This window comes from Entelurus aequoreus, linkage group LG16 (genome assembly GCF_033978785.1).
Source record: "Entelurus aequoreus isolate RoL-2023_Sb linkage group LG16, RoL_Eaeq_v1.1, whole genome shotgun sequence".
NCBI lineage: Eukaryota > Metazoa > Chordata > Actinopteri > Syngnathiformes > Syngnathidae > Entelurus > Entelurus aequoreus.
The window spans coordinates 41,812,498-41,828,963 of record NC_084746.1 but is presented as its reverse complement, the minus strand read 5'-3'; the positions used below and the strand labels follow the sequence as shown (position 1 = coordinate 41,828,963).

The 16,466-nt window shown below is 39.3% G+C and overlaps 1 protein-coding gene across 1 annotated transcript in view; it reads right to left on the bottom strand.

Moving 5' to 3' along the window:
• The window catches only part of mmp16b (matrix metallopeptidase 16b (membrane-inserted)), a 55,592-nt gene that overhangs the window by 10,827 nt on the left and 28,299 nt on the right, over positions 1-16,466 (bottom strand). Inside the window, exons 4-5 of the mRNA XM_062022887.1 lie at positions 13,568-13,872; positions 3,875-4,036 (exon numbers count right to left, since the gene is read on the bottom strand). Of these exons, the coding sequence (XP_061878871.1) occupies positions 3,875-4,036; positions 13,568-13,872 (467 nt within the window). The remainder of the gene's footprint in view (positions 1-3,874; positions 4,037-13,567; positions 13,873-16,466) is intronic.

The following is a 16,466-nucleotide window of genomic DNA, read 5'->3' as shown; positions in this document are numbered from 1 at the left end:
CAGCGTTTTTTTTTTCCAGCGGGTCCTTAAAAACAGTCATCTAGACAATCTTCGACTTGAGCGTTTTTGCTCTATAGGTTCTTGTAAATAGCAGTGATGATCTGTCATAAAGAGGATCTTTGACTATTTGACTGCAGCAGGTGCTTAAAAACAGCAAAGCGCTCCTGTCATATAGAGGATCTTTGACCATAGCATTTTTGCAGCAGGTACTTAAAAACAGCAAAGCACTCCTTTTATATACAGGATCATTGACTATAGTGTTTTTACAGTTGGTCCTCAAAGACAGCAGAGCACCCCTCTCATATAGAGGATCTTTGATCATAGCGTGTCTGCAGTTGGTATTTAAAAACAGCATAGCACTCCTGTAATATAGAGGATCATTGACTATAGTGTTTTTACAGTTGGTCCTCAAAGACAGCAGAGCACTCCTGTCATATAGAGGATCTTTGACTTCAGTGTTTTTGCAGCAGGTAGTTAAAACAGCAGGACGCCCCTTTAATATAGAGGATACTTTACCAAAGCATTTTTGTAGTTGTTACTTAAAAACAGCATAGCACTCCTGTAATATAGAGGATCTTTGACTGGAGTGTTCTTGCACTACAAGTCCTTGTAACTATCAGGGAAGACCTGTCATAGAGAGGATCTTTGACTACAGCGCTTTTGCAGCAGGTGCTTAAATACAGCAGCGCGCTCCTAATACATAGAAGATCTTTGATTATAGTGTTTTTGCAATTGGTCCTCCAAGACAGCAGAGCAAATCTATCATTTAGAGGATCTTTGACCATAGCGTTTTTGCAGCAGGTGCTTAAAAACAGCTGAGCGCTCCTGTCATACAGAGGATCTTAGACTATAGTGTTTTTGCTGTAGGTCATTGACAGCAGAACACTCCTGTCACATAGAGGATCTTTGACTAAAATGTTTTTGTAGTACATCCTTAAAAAAAGCAGTGCACTCCTGTCATATAAAGGATATTGGACCATAGCTTTTTGCAGCATGTGCTTAAAAACAGCACAGCGCCCCTATTATGTTGAGGATCTTTGACTAAAGTGTTTTTGCAATTGGTCCTCAAAGACAGCAGAGCAATCCTGCCATATAAAGGATCTTTGACAATAGCATTTTTGCAGCAGATGATTGAAAAAAGAACAGCGCTCCTGTCATATAGAAGATCTTGGACTATAGTGTTTTTGCAGTAGGTCATTAAAGACAGCAGGACACTCCTGTCAGATAGCTGATATAGGATCTTTGACTAAGGTGTTTTGAGTTTGAGTTTGAGTTTATTTCGAACATGCAAGCTTACAACATGATACATCACCATTTCCAGTTTCTCTTTTCAACATGTTCTAGTAGTAGATCCTTAAAATTAGCAGTGCACTCATGTCATATAAAGGATCTTGGACCATAGTGTTTTTGCAGCAGGTGTTTAAAACAGTGTCCCCCAACCTTTTTTGTACCACGGTTTAATTTAGGCAATATTTTCAGGAACCAGCTTTCCACTGGTGCCAGATAAATACAGCAAAAATACACAAATGAAAAATACAACTCACGATAACGCTGAATTAGTGGGAGCCTTGGGTTTGTTTCTTTGCAATGAAATGCAGATGGAAATCAGCCTTTGGCTACAATTTGTCATATATCTTTTATATGTTCATTAATGTGCATTGTATCATGTCACAAAGTTATAACAAATACTACAAATGGCAACTTCCTATGAGGAGTTTTATTGTACATCTATAAACAAGCTTATTGGTGTGTATAGTGCAGGGATGGGCAAACTACGGCCCGCGGGCCAGATCCGGCCCGTTGTTCCCTTTAATCCGGCCCGCCAAATATTAAAACAGAACTAAGCAAAGATCTGTTTTGATAATTTCCACAACAAAACTGATACTAGACTTTGACGAACTGGCATAAAAGGGTGTTCAACAACACTTCTCCCACTAATAGAGAATGTAAGTGTTAATCTTTTAACACAATGTTTATGTTTTGTTGATATTCCGATATCACAAAACCCAAAACCAGTGAAGTTGGCACGTTGTGTAATTCGTAAATAAAAACAGAATACAATGATTTGCAAATCCTTTTCAACCTATATTCAAATGAATAGACTGCAAAGACAAGATATTTTAATGTTCGAACTGAAAAACTTATTTTTTTTTTTGCAAATAATCATTAACTTAGAATTTAATGGCAGCAACACATTGCAAAAAAGTTGGCACAGGGGCATTTTTACCACTGCGTTTACATGGCCTTTCCTTTTAACAACACTTAGTAAACGTTTGGGAACTGAGGAGACCAATTTTTTAAGTTTTCAGGTGGAATTCTTCCCCATTCTTGCTTGATGTACAGCTTAAGTTGTTCAACAGTCCGGGGTCTCCGTTGTCTTATTTTACGCTTCATATTGCGCAACACATTTTCAATGGGAGACAGGTCTGGACTACAGGCAGGCCAGTCTGGTACCCGTACTTTTTTTACTGTCACACTCTTTTACTATGAAGCCATGCTGTTGTAACACGTGTCTTGGCATTGTCTTGCTGAAATAAGCAGGGGCGTCCATGATAACGTTGCTTGGATGGCAACATATGTTGTTCCAAAACCTGTATGTACTTTTCAGCATTAATGGTGCCTTCACAGATGTGTAAGTTAACCACTAATACACCCCCATACCATCACAGATGCTGGCTTTGGAACTTTGCGCCTAGAACAATCCGGATGGTTCTTTTCCTCTTTGTTACGGAGGACACGACGTCCACTGTTTCCAAAAACAATTGGAAATGTGGACTCGTCAGACCACAGAACACTTTTCCACTTTGCATCAGTCCATCTTAGATGAGCTCGGGCCCAGTGAAGCCGGTGGCTTTTCTGGGTGTTGTTGATAAATGGCTTTTGCTTTGCATAGTAGAGTTTTAACTGAGCACTTACAGATGTAGCGACAAACTGTAATTACTGACAGTGGTTTTCTGAAGTGTTCCTGAGCCCATGTGGTGATATCCTTTACACACTGATGTCGGTTTTTGATGCAGTACTGCCTGGGGGATCGAAGGTCACGGGCATTCAATGTTGGTTTTCAGCCTCGCTGCTTACGTGCAGTGATTTCTCAATATTCTCTGAACCTTTTGATGATTTTACGGACCGTAGATGGCGAAATCACTAAATTCCTTGCAGTAGCTGGTTGAGAAATGTTGTTCTTAAACAATTTTCTCAGGCATTTTTTCACAAAGTGGTGACCCTTGCCCCATCCTTGTTTGTGAATGACTGAGCATTTCATGGAAGCTGCTTTTATACCCAATCATGGCACCCACCTGTTCCCAATTAGCCTGTTCACCTGTGGGATGTTCCAAATTAGTGTTTGATGAGCATTCCTCAAAATTCTCAGTCTTTTTTGCCACTTGTGCCAGCTTTTTTGAAACATGCTGCAGGAATCAAATTCCAAATGAGCTAACATTTGCAAAAAATAACAATGTTTTCCAGTTCGAACGTTAAGTATCTTGTCTTTGACTTTGACTACAACATTTTTGCAGTCGGTCTCATATAGAGGATCTTTGACTGGAGAGTTTTTGCAGCAGGTGCTTAAAACATCAGTTGACTCCTGTCATAAAGGCTCATTGACGATATAGTGTTTTTAAAGTATGTTCATAAAAAACGCAGAGCACTCCTGTTGCATAATCTTTGGTTAGTGTAATAGCAATAAGTCCTTAAAAATAGCATGATGACAGAACACTCCTGCAATATAGACAAGCTTTGAATGAAGTGTTTTTGCACAAGGTCCTTACAAATACCAGAGAAGTCCTGTAATAATAGAGGATCTTTGACTATAGTGTTTTTGTAGCAGAGCTTCTCACACATGCAAATTTAGTTAGAAATTGAAGGTGAGAGTTACCATAGATTTTCTGGATGCCCTGCAGGTCATCGTGAGGTAGTTTAAAGTTCTCTGTGTCCATGTATTGGTAGAAAGGAGCCATGATAGCCGTGGGGTCGTTGGAGTGTTCCAGGCCGAGGGCGTGACCCAGCTCGTGAACAGCGACCAGGAACAGGTCGTTACCTAAAGACAGGATCAGAACAAAATACTGGCGTGATTACACCATAATAAAATAAACCAGTATCTTTTGTGCTGTGTTTTTATGCCCGTCAAAGCTTTAAATGACCCTAAATGTCCTAGAGAGGGCGCCATTACAGTTCCTTTTCTCCCTTTCGCTCCGATAATGAGTCACTGTGTTGTATGAAATGCCTTTCTTCAATGTATTCATTATGGAAAGCCCTGAGGCCAACTAGTATTCGCCTGGATGACTGCGAATGTGCTCACAGCTTACATTGTGTTCAACTGTCTTGTGTTTTTTTCACAACAACAACACAAAAAAGGTGCAAAAAATGAGTCAAAAACATGAAATGTGTGCACATTTCAATGTGTGACTGAATGCCCACGACTTTCAGATTTGGGTCACTGTGTTCTTGCTGACAGTGGGCGCACTTTTATGATAATGTGCTCAGAACTTGTGACAAAACAGTTAGTCTGCAGAGAAGTGATGCCGGATTAAAAGGTACAGTTTGTGAGTGCGTGATTTCTACATAGCAGCGCTGTCTCGTCTCATTACAAACATAAAGTTACCTACGCAAAGCACGAAAGTGAGACGTATTGCTGTTTATTTGTTAGTTAGCCTTGTCGGAGGTATGCAAGCATTATTTTAGTTTGTGTTACGAAATGTTACTGTAAAATATATGGCATGTTTTTGTACGTATTTCCACTGTTCATCCATGCAGGTTAGGTTTCAGTTCACTCGAAACTAATGATGAGAAAGGAACGTTAAGGTTTAAACAGTCGTCCCTCGTTTATCGCTGTTAATTGGTTCCAGACATGTGTAACCCAGGCAGTTTATCCCATTCCGTATGGGGATGCGAACCCGAATCGTCCGATTGAGAGGCGAGTGTGCTAACCCCCGAGGTTTACTAACGTACACATGGTGCAGGCTAGGGTTGTATTAGTATAGCACCGCGATACCAAGGAATCATATTCGGTACTATACCTCCTCTAAAAAGTATTGGTCCCCCATGCACACCGCCCCCCCGTCGTCGTCACGTCGTGTCATTGCTGGTTTACGAGTACTTGCAAGCAGACACAGTGTGTAGACAGAAAAGGGAGAACGGATGCATTTTGGCTTAAAAACTAACAATAAAGGTGAAACTATAACACTGAAACGCCCTCAGGAAGAGGTGTTTTAAGACATGGCTAGCTAGCGGCTAAAGTCCATCCGCAGTCTGCAGTGTTTTAGCTACTTCTAAATCACTAATCCTTGCCTCCATGGTGACAAATAAAGTGAGTTTCTTACAAGTATCATCCCTGCAGGACGAGTAATAGCTAAACATGCTTCACTACACACCGTAGCTCACCGTGGTCACAAAGTAAACAAACGCCATTGGTGGCTCTAGTCTACACCTAACATCCACTGTAATGATACCAAGTACAGGAGCGTATCTAGTCGCTACCACTGTGATGACATCGACATTTTTAGCATCACAAAATCTTCTTTCGTTTTTTTTAATGTATATTATGTTTATAAACTCAGGAAATACGTCCCTGGACACATGAGGACTTTGAATATAACATTTTGGTACCGGATTGATACCCACATTTGAGGTATCATTCAAAACGAATGTAAAACATCCAAACAACAGAAGAATAAGTGATTATTACATTTTAACACAAGTGTAGATAGAACATGTCAAAAGAGAAAGTAAGCAGATATTAACAGTAAATGAACAAGTAGATTAATCATTCATTTTCTACGACTTGTCCTAAATAATGTTGACATAATAATAGAATGATAAATGACATAATAGGTTACTGCATATGTCAGCAGCTAAATTAGGAGCCTTTGTTTGCTTACTTATTAGTAAAAGACAAGTTGTCTTGTATGTTCACTATTTTATTTAAGGACAAACTTGCAGTAAGAAACATATGTCTAATGTACCCTAAGATGTTTTGTTAAAATAAAGCCACCAATGCAATTTTTTTGTAGTCCCCTTTATTTAGAAAAGTAACGAAATTTGTTACCGGTACCAAAATATTGGTATCGGGACAACACTCGTGCAGCCACACAATAAATTAATTTCCACTAAGTAGGAATCATTAAATCATCATTTTCATAGCTAGAACATAAGAAAAACATGTTTACGACCTTCTAAATACGTTTTTTAACATCACCAGAGCCCTCTAGACATGAAAAAACGCCCTTTAGTCACCTTTACAAATTTTTAAATACAATGTAGTAACGCTGCCTGAGGCTCAGCCAATCAGTGGCCACAATAATGATCAATGCAATCGTGGCCAATACTAATATGGTATGATATTTTTTGTTAATTTTGCCATTTTTATGCCTGAAATGATTAATTTAGGACAACATTGTATAATGTTTTTTGTTGTTGTTTTGGTTAATATTTAGATTCAGGAGTGTTTTGCTGTGAGTCAACATGTATTTTTATGCCTTTTCCTGGAAATGGATTTCTTCTCGTTAAAATCACCATTTGGTTAAAAGTAATAGTGCCCTCTGCTGCTTAGGAATGGGCGTGGCAGCCTGCACAAGCCTTCTCATGTGGATAAAGTAGCATAAAATAAGAAAAATAACACACAGAAGAAGATACTAAAATGTAGGTTAATAGAAACTTTAAAGCAGTGTTTTTCAACCTTTTTTGAGCCAAGGCACATTTTTTTCATTGACTAAATACGGAGGCGCACCACCAGCAGAAACGTTAAAAAATGAAACTCCACCAGGTTGTCTTTTTTTTTTTAGTTTGTTGTTGTTTTCCTGTGTGTAGTGCTTTAGTTCCTGTCTTGCGCTGTTATTTTGGTGGCTCTTCCTGTTTTGTTGGTGTTTTCCTGTAGCAGCTTCACGCCTTCCTTTGAGTGCTATTGCCTGACCTGCTTTGTATTGGCAAACAAGATTATTTCAGTTGTGCGGACGCTATCCTTCTTTGTGGGGACATTGTTGATTGTCATGTCATGTACAGACACACACTGTAAGTCTTTGCTGTTGTCCAGCATTCTGTTTTTGTTTACTTTGTAGCCAGTTCAGTTTTACTTTCGTTTTGCATAGCCATCCCTACGCTTCAGTGCCTTTTCCTAGCGGGACTTGCCTTTTGGTAATTTTTGATTTAAGCGTAACATACCTTTTTACCTGCACGCTGCCTCCCGCTGTGCTCTGCATATTGGGATCACGACAAACCATCCTCGACGCGTTCCGACTTCTACTTCTACTTGGGGCGGCGTGGCGAAGTCGGTAGAGTTGCCGTGCCAGCAATCGGAGGGTTGCTGGTTACTGGGGTTCAAATCCCCACCTTCTACCATCCTAGTCACGTCCGTTGTGTCCTTGGGCAAGACACTTCACCCTTGCTCCTGGTGGCTGCTGGTTAGCGCCTTGCATGGCATCTCCCGCCATCAGTGTGTGAATGTGTGTGTGAATGGGTGAATGTGGAAATACTGTCAAAGTGCTTTGAGTACCTTGAAGGTAGAAAAGCGCTATACAAGTATAACCCATTTATAATTTATTTATTTACAAAGCAATGAACTATCTGCTGCCACCTACTGATATGGAGTTTTACATGGTTACCCTGCCGAGCTCTATACAGCACAGACACTAGACAACGACAGATTATTTGCAGATTATAATTATTGATTTGCAAATAATATTTTTTGGACCAATTAGGTGAAGTTGCATAATTTCCCACGGCACACCAGACAATATCTCACGGCACACTAGTGTGCCGGTGCGCAATGGTTGAAAAACACTGCTCTAAATCATCTGAAATCAAAAGTCAGCTAAGAAAAGGTTGTAGTTCTTTGAAATCAAATATAAAAACTAGCATGGTCAGTGTACTGTATGAGGTTGGCATGCAACTCGCAGTGCCAACCTGATTTGGACAGACACACGGCATGTCCGTACTGCATGTGACTAGATCCGTCCCCGGGAGATAGTTGCCCTTTAAAAACATGATATTCACTTCCGCCAGCATCCACTGACCCAAGGCCAGCAGCTAAAAGGTTACACCCTCGTCCCTCGTATAATGAACATAGATACAACCTTTTGCATCCAAAGCCAAATGAAGGCCACACCGCAAGGACTCCCAAGTGAGCGTCCGAGGCTGCCATTAGTGCACATGTCAACATGCATCATTTACAATTACACTGCTGTGAATGCCCATTAAAGACTATGCATGGCTTTTTAGACCCATAAAAGGAAGACAGGCACATTTCCGAATGAGGCTCTGGGAAAGATGGGAATCTGAGCTAGAAGTTTGACGACGATCACTCCATGTATGGAAAGAAGGTTAACGAGGATAAACCCAAAGCCACAATATTATTCCATTAGCATGTACTATATCATACACAGTTCTATTGTTATGCTTTCATTTATTTCATAAATGCACTGTATTTATTAGGAGTGTTCCGATAAGATATTGATCACAATTAAACATGAACACATCACATTATACCGACTTACATTTAACATTTTCAATTTAAGCTTCAATACGAGCAGTCCTGCAGCATGTTTACTTGTACTAAACTGGACAGCCTGCAGTTAACATCTAAATTTCCTCCAATAAGCACACGAGTTGATATTTTCTTGTATTTTAGTCAAGTCATTAACAAAAGGTAAACATGGTAGGCTACGGGCTACTGTAGCAGCTACACAACAGCTAAACGCATAATAGCACACAAGCAGACCAGGGGTCGGCAACCTTTTGCATCAAAAGAACCATTTGGGCCCATTTCCACCAAATCATAACCCACTTGAGCCACAAAACCTATTTGATTACTTTGTTGAAGTTACTGCCACATATACAGTTTCTTTTAACCTATGGTCGCGTTAGGTTCCTGTCTTCTTCTTTTTACTCACTTATTTTTCATGTTATTATGTTACTTTTTTTGTACTTTCCTCATATAGTTTCACTAAATAACGAACCACACCTGTTTCCACCTGACAATTAGTCAGGAAAATGACTTTGAACAAGTAAATAATTGTAGTTCATACAGGGATTGAATGTGCTTTGGTGGCTGCATCTCTCATTGACCACAAACAGGGTATTGGGGGATTACATGATTATCACATCATTGAATTGGTGTTAATTATTCCCCCCAGTAGTTAAAGGTGTGTGTGTGTGTGTGTGTGTGTGTGCGTGCGTGTGTGTGTGTTCTTGTATTTTAACCCTTCTTGAGACATCAACAAGGAAAAGTACCTTCCATATGAGGACCGGTGACCAAGTTAGGACCGACATCATGGTCCCAATACGGGAAACCATTGCATCTAATAGAGAATGTCTCATTTGCACCCCTGGTGGTGAAATCTATCAAAATTAGGGCGGTCCCAAAAAGGAGGGATTTTTCAAATTGACTGTGTGTCTCTTTCAAAAGTGCTCCCCCTCTGGTCAACATATGTAATAACAAGTGTGTGTAAAAATTGGAAGTGCTCCCCCTCTGGCCAACATATGTAATAACAAGTGTGTTTAAAAATGTGAAGTACTCCCCTTCTGACCAGCATATGTAATAACGAGTGTGTGTTAGAAATTGAAATGCGCCCCCTTTGGCCAAAAATAATTAAAAAAAAGAAGAAAACATTTTTTTTTATACAGACATACTGTAATAACTTGGAGTAAATAATGAAGATTAAAAACCAATTATAAACAAAAAATTTAAAAAAAAGAATTTTACTAAAAGCTTACCTTTTTTATATTCGCGTAGTATGCATATATTATCCATCTATCCATTTTCTACCGCTTATCCCTTACGGGGTCGCGGGTGGTGCTGGAGCCTGTCTCAGCTACAATATTATTAATGTTGTAAATACAAATATTTATATATCTAGAAAGGGTGGTCCTAAAGAGGTAGGCATTTTTCGGAGGTCTCAAGAAGGTAACGAATACAAGAAAGTGTGTGTGTGTATAAGTGTGTGTGTGTGTGTGTGTTCTGGCAATGCTAACTTAATGGGGACATCACTCTGTTTACACAGTCACCTTTAGGGGACCTCTGACAGTATGGGGACAAAAAAACAGGTCCCCTAAAGGGAAACCTTTTTAAATGATAGTCAGATCCATTGTTAAAGTGCAGGATTTGCTTTAACATTTAAGTGGTGAAACTTCCTATAAGAGGACAGCTGTAGTGCTGTATTCTGAGGATCATGTCATATTTAATTTGAACTTTTTTTTTTTTTTTAAATGGTCCTCATTAGTCACATACAAATTTGTGTGAATTATGCAAAATTATTTAAATTTGGTCCCCATGAACCATATTAACTCTTTTTCCCCAGGGTCCCCAGTAAGAATGATCAGCACATTACTTCATCAATCCAAAGATTTAAAGACGTGTATGAGCTAACTGGGCTGTGGCCATTTTACCTAATTTTTTCATGCCTCCACAACCTGTAGAAAGGGTGGTCCCCCCCACAAGTGATGATCAAAAACTTGGTGCCCGTTCCAAATGATAACCAGTATGTGTGTGTGTGTGTGTGTGTGTGTGTGTGTGTGTGTAACACTGTTAATATGCAACGACATTATTCCTCACACTGGTTGTCACACATCTACTTGTCTTCCATGTTTTTCCTTTACCAGGTATAATCATGGTTCTGTGCTTTTGCTCTATTCTACCTACAACTTGTTTATACTTCTGTGTTCAGGTGAACTCTGTCTTCCCCCTTCAAATCATCTTGTGTAGCATGATGTACGCCTAAATGAAAGTCTAACTTTGCGTAGCAGTGACACGGCAAAGGCTGTAATTTTAGTACTTGTCCTGTGTTGATGGTATTCAATCATGAGGCATACTGCCCATCTTTGCAAAATTGCCTTCTTTGTTTGCAGTTAAAGTATTGTAACAGCAACAGTTTCAATAACACTCAATCCCTCTCTAGTAAACATTGTTTATTAGCAACAAAGAAAGCTAAGAAGCTAAATCATGACAAGTTAAGTGGCATGGTTTCTCACCAGAAAACACTGCCCCTAGAATTGAATGGCTGATACAGAACTTTTAAAGACTCATGACGGTGCCTCAAAGGACAGCGTAGTGACTACAGTACACAGAAGCATAAACTAGCTGGAACCACTACAGAGGGATAAAAGAGCCACATGCGGCTCCAGAGCAGCATGTTGCAGACCCCTGACTGCTAGACATACGCAATAAGTGTCCTCAATTGAACAATATTACAGACTAAAACACCACATAAACAAGTATCAAATAATTATAGTTGCATATTACTTACATATATAAAGTCTCCAAAGCAGAAGCGTATTAGGAAGTATCCAGTAACAAAAGTGTCCGTATCATTCAACTTACTGCGCCAAAGGGGAACTTCACATTTTTGGAAATTTTACCTATCATTCACAATCATTATGAGAGACGAGAAGACAGATGTATTTTTTTTAATGCATTCTAACTCTTAAATAATCGTGAATTAAAGTCAGCTTACAATGGAGTCAGTGGGAGGTCCTCTATTTTGCCCATAAACCTCTCTAAATAACCATCCAAAAAGCATCAACAACACTCCATTTACATTTCGTGACCTGGATTTCAACCAAGTGTTAGTGATATTATTGTAAGCACTAATGCAGACAAACTATTTTTAGTTGTGAAATGTCACAGAGAGCTAACACGTTTGTTGCTGCTATGGTGATGTCATGAGCTGGTGAGCTGCTTTTTTCCCCGCGGAGATTGTGGAAGTTAATTCTAGATCCTAAATAATGCCTCTCACCTTGCTAGTAGAAAGATGAGGACATAATCTGACAAGTTGGTCAACTTTGCATCCAATTTAAAGAATGGGCGAGAAAGACATGAAGAGAAGCTTTCTTCCACCCCGCTTTTTTCTTCGTGAGATATGATTAATTCTTCATCTAAACGGGAATGTATCAACATCCTAACAGTTGGCATCCCAGTGACAGCAGACATTGTACACTAAGTGATGTTTTAGTATGTTTGTTGGCTGTCATGAATTCTGCAGTAAGCAGTAATCAGTGATGTTGTCAAAGTAAAAAGGGAAATAAAAATGAGCAAAATATTAAATTATTATTATGATTATTATGAATGTGCCTGTGACTACATTACATATATACTTACAGTGTGTATATAAAAACTTGATGGAGGTGTTTGGATGTTTTTTCAAGCGCTTTGTAGGCAGAATAGAGTGACTCCTATAGACTCCATTGTAAGCGGGCTTCTGATTGCATATACAATTTAGAATGCATAAAATCACATATGTGTTCTTGTTATATATAAGGTTTGTGAATGAATGGAAAAACTCTAAAAAGAAATGGCAGTTACCCTTCAATTAATTATTGTGGGGGAAAAACAATTACCACTCCACTCATGAACGTTGATGATAAATAGGTTAGTGTTTTTTCTTACCTACCATTGTTTTCTGTTTGACTAATTTCCTTTGATCAAGCCTTTTCTAACATTCCACACTACAAAATAATGCAAGTATATATGATTCGTGCTGATATCGGTATCAACTAATAAGCAAGGCTCCAATATCAGTATTGTATCAAAAGGGAAAAAGTTGCATCGGGTCAACTCTAGTATTTATATGTGTTTAAACTGTTATTTATCTATTTGTTTAGCGTTACCATTTTTTAAAATGATACTTAAATCACAATGACAATTCTCAGTTTTTGTTCAATCAAATAATATTGATAACTTTTTTATTCATTACGAATAATAAGTAAATAAACACAATAATCAATACAATATGGTGTAATAAATGTTTTGAACTATATTGGAAATACATGTTGTAATATATCTAATAAATATATACATATTTAAAACCATAACCATGACTATGGAAATACAGTACATATTTTCATCTTGTACATTAATATATACCTTTGTGCCACTAACTTAGCAATTCAGAAAAATAAATGCCACAAATAAACAATGTTAGCATACATTTCCTATGTCTTTTGGGCAACTTTTGGCAAACCCCACCAAACCAACAACAAGCCTCCAGGAAGAAAGCCTGCATCACAAAATGCTACAATTTTGAAAAATGTATAATTTTCTGCGAGCGTGTAGCATCCCACTGAGCAGCAATGTCTCCAAATAGATGTTCTTTCACTCCTGTCATATGCAGATAAACAACAGACAGACAAACAGATGGGCTGACGCGTCTTTGCACAGCACAGTCTGATGGCCAGAAAACTGCATCCTGTATCCTTTCAGATCCAGCTGGTCCAAACTGTCTAGCTCTCCATGATATTATTTGCCCCACTCTGTCGATTTTCTTTTGGTTACTTTGCTGTATTTTTGCTTCTCTTGTTTACGTAAATGTAACAATGCGTTGCATTGACTATTTCTTTGATAGATAAGCATTATATTTCATTCATTTCAGCGTAAACAACAAACAAAACGTAGATCGTCAGAAACTCTTTGATTCCTGCTTGTTGCTAGGCAGAATACATAGGCTTCAATTATTATTATTTTCTAATGAATGACAAGCCCCATCCTTTAAAAACACGAAATAACTCCAAAAACAGCATGGTAAGGATGATGAGACAATTGAATCTCTGCTCTGTGTTACATATAAAATACTCCTCCACTCACCATCATGGTTGGGGTTACCAAGGGTCCAAGGTTCGTCCGAGTCGAAGTGAGTGTCCCCGCCAATGCCCGGCCCGGGAAAGTAGGCATGGGCGAGGAAGCCACCCTCCCCGTCGAAGGGCGAGCTGTCGCCATGGAAACCCGAGGCAAAGATGATGGTAATGTCCACGTCGCGTCTGCCCGTCTCCAGGGCGCTATAGGGGACGGCCTCAAAGCGCAGCGGAGTCACTCCCTGCCACACGTCGAAGGCCCGGCGGATGGCGTCGTGGGTCTCGCGGGCGCCCACCTTTGGCGTGACATTTTTTATGCTGGGGGTGAAAAAAACTCATATGTTGATAATTGACCAGATGCTGAACAAAAAAAAGGTGAACTTTTTTTACACCACAAGTACCACAGTTTTTGGTTTGAACATTGGTTTTTGTCCAGTTATTTTTGTTTTATGTTTCTATTATAAACAATATTTTTTCAACTCTGATGTGTCACGACCTCTGTGACAGTTGTGGACTTGGTTGGTTTTTCCTGTTTGGGTCATACTTGCCAACCTTGAGACCTGGGGGCGGAGTTAAGGGGGGAGGAGTATATTTATAGCTAGAATTCACTAAAAATAACACTTAACTTTCACTATTTGAGTAGCCTTTGTTCTGCCATTTGAGTACTGGCGAGCGATCTCTGAATCCGGGAACATATCCTTCACGGATTCAAAAGGTGTTTATTATTGATGAACAACCTTGGAACAGAATAGTTGTTTTCAGTCATTTCCAAGTCTGGAATCCCGGTCAAACTGGAGGTTGACCAGGATTGTATTTGGCTTTTGAGGTTCCCCACAATGCTGTTTTTTGCAGGGTCAAAAGTCAAAGATAATTCTTCTCCTAAGGAACCACTTCACCCAAAAGGGTGAACATTTGTTAAAACACGTAACCTTACTGTGTTGCCTGTGCTAATATTTTTCTGGCAAATTTCAAGTTTTCAAACTCTATAGGTCACATTGACCTGATATTTCTCACAGAGCTTTACAATACACTCACTGTAGCTTTGGGGTGTTTAGTTGAATCACTGCGGAATTTGTTACACACCTTTAGGAGACTGACAGGCACATGTTTTAAAAATTTAGCAAGATTGGTTAGAACAGGGGTGTCAAACTCATTTTTAGTTCAGGGGCCGCATGGAGGACTATTAAAATCATGGCATGAAAACTAAAAACTAAAGACCACTTCAGATTGTTTTCTTTGTCTTACTTTGGCCAAAAATAGAACAAACACATTCTGAAAATATTACAATAAAAATAGAGAAAAAAATACCGGCAGCGATAAAGTTTAGATCCATGAAGGAAAGAAGAAAGTGAATGAATGTTTATAACTGATACATTTACATATGCGTAGAAATGTGTTTTCTTTTGTATTATTTTTTTTAATGAATTAAGTAACGTTTATGACTACCTTTTTCCAAAACACAATATAGAATGCAAGATATAACAGGATAATGCACACATTTATCATTTGTTTTCAAAACGGTTACAAAAAAGTGGGACCCCAAAACTTCACTGTGGGACCCCATTTTTATGACTTGATAATCCTGGGACCCCATTTTGAAAATTCCTAGCACCAAAACACTGATGGAGTATTGGTGCGTGCAAAACTGCAGCAGGCGGCTGTGGCCTGCGGGGCGGTTCTAATACTAATCAAATATCATCCCGGGGGCCATAGATAATTCATTTGTGGGCCGGATGTGGCCCGCGGGCCTTGACTTTGACACATAGGGTTTAGAACAACATGGCCACCATCCAGCAAAACATCTTTGCAGGGACACAGTCAGGGCTCAGCAACAGATTGTTCTTAAATCATTGACCATGTATCTAATGATTATAGAAATTTGTATTACATGTGTGCTAAACTTTTTGAACACAACCCAGAGGGGGCACCACAATTGTCTTGTAGAAAAAGATGACGTGACACTATTTAGGTAGTGCGGGGGTCAGCAACCTGCGCCTATAGAGCCGAATGCGGCTCTTTAGCGCCCGCCTCGTGGTTCTCTGGAGATTTTTCAAAAATGTATGACAAATGGAAAAAGAAACATGACACAAATCTCCCTAATTGTTAGAAATCAGTAATTACAGATTATTTGGCGAGCGCCGTTTTGTCCTGCTAATTTTGGCAGTCCATGAACTCACCGTAGTTTGTTTACATGTACAACTTTCTTTGACTTTCTAAGACGTGTTTTATGCCACTCCTTTTTTTTCCTCATTTTGACGACTGAACTTTTAATGCTGTGCGTGAATGCACAAAGGTGAGCTTTGTTGATGTTATTGACTTGTATGGAGTGCTATTCCGGCATATTTGGTCACTGCATGACTGCAAGCTAATTGATGCTAACATGCTATTTAGGCTCGCTGTATGTGCATGTTAGATCATTAGGCCTCGTGTGTAGGTATTTTTGAGCTCATTTAATTTCCTTTAAAGGCCTACTGAAACCCACTACTACCGACCACGCAGTCTGATAGTTTATATATCAATGATGAAATCTTAACATTATAACACATGCCAATACGGCCGGGTTAACTTATAAAGTGACATTTTAAATTTGCCGCTAAACTTCCGGTTCGAAACGCCTCTGAGGTTGACGTATGCGCGTGACGTAGACCGGCGAACACGGGTATGCCTTCCACATTGAAGCCAATACGAAAAAGCTCTGTTTTCATTTCATAATTCCACAGTATTCTGGACATCTGTGTTCGTGAATCTGTTTCAATCATGTTCATTGCATTATGGAGAAGGAAGCTGAGCAAGCAAAGAAGAAAGTTGTCAGTGTTAATGGACGTATTTTTCGAACGTAGTCAGCCACAACAGTACACAGCCGGCGCTTCTTTGTTTACATTCCCGAAAGATGCAGTCAAGATGGAAGAACT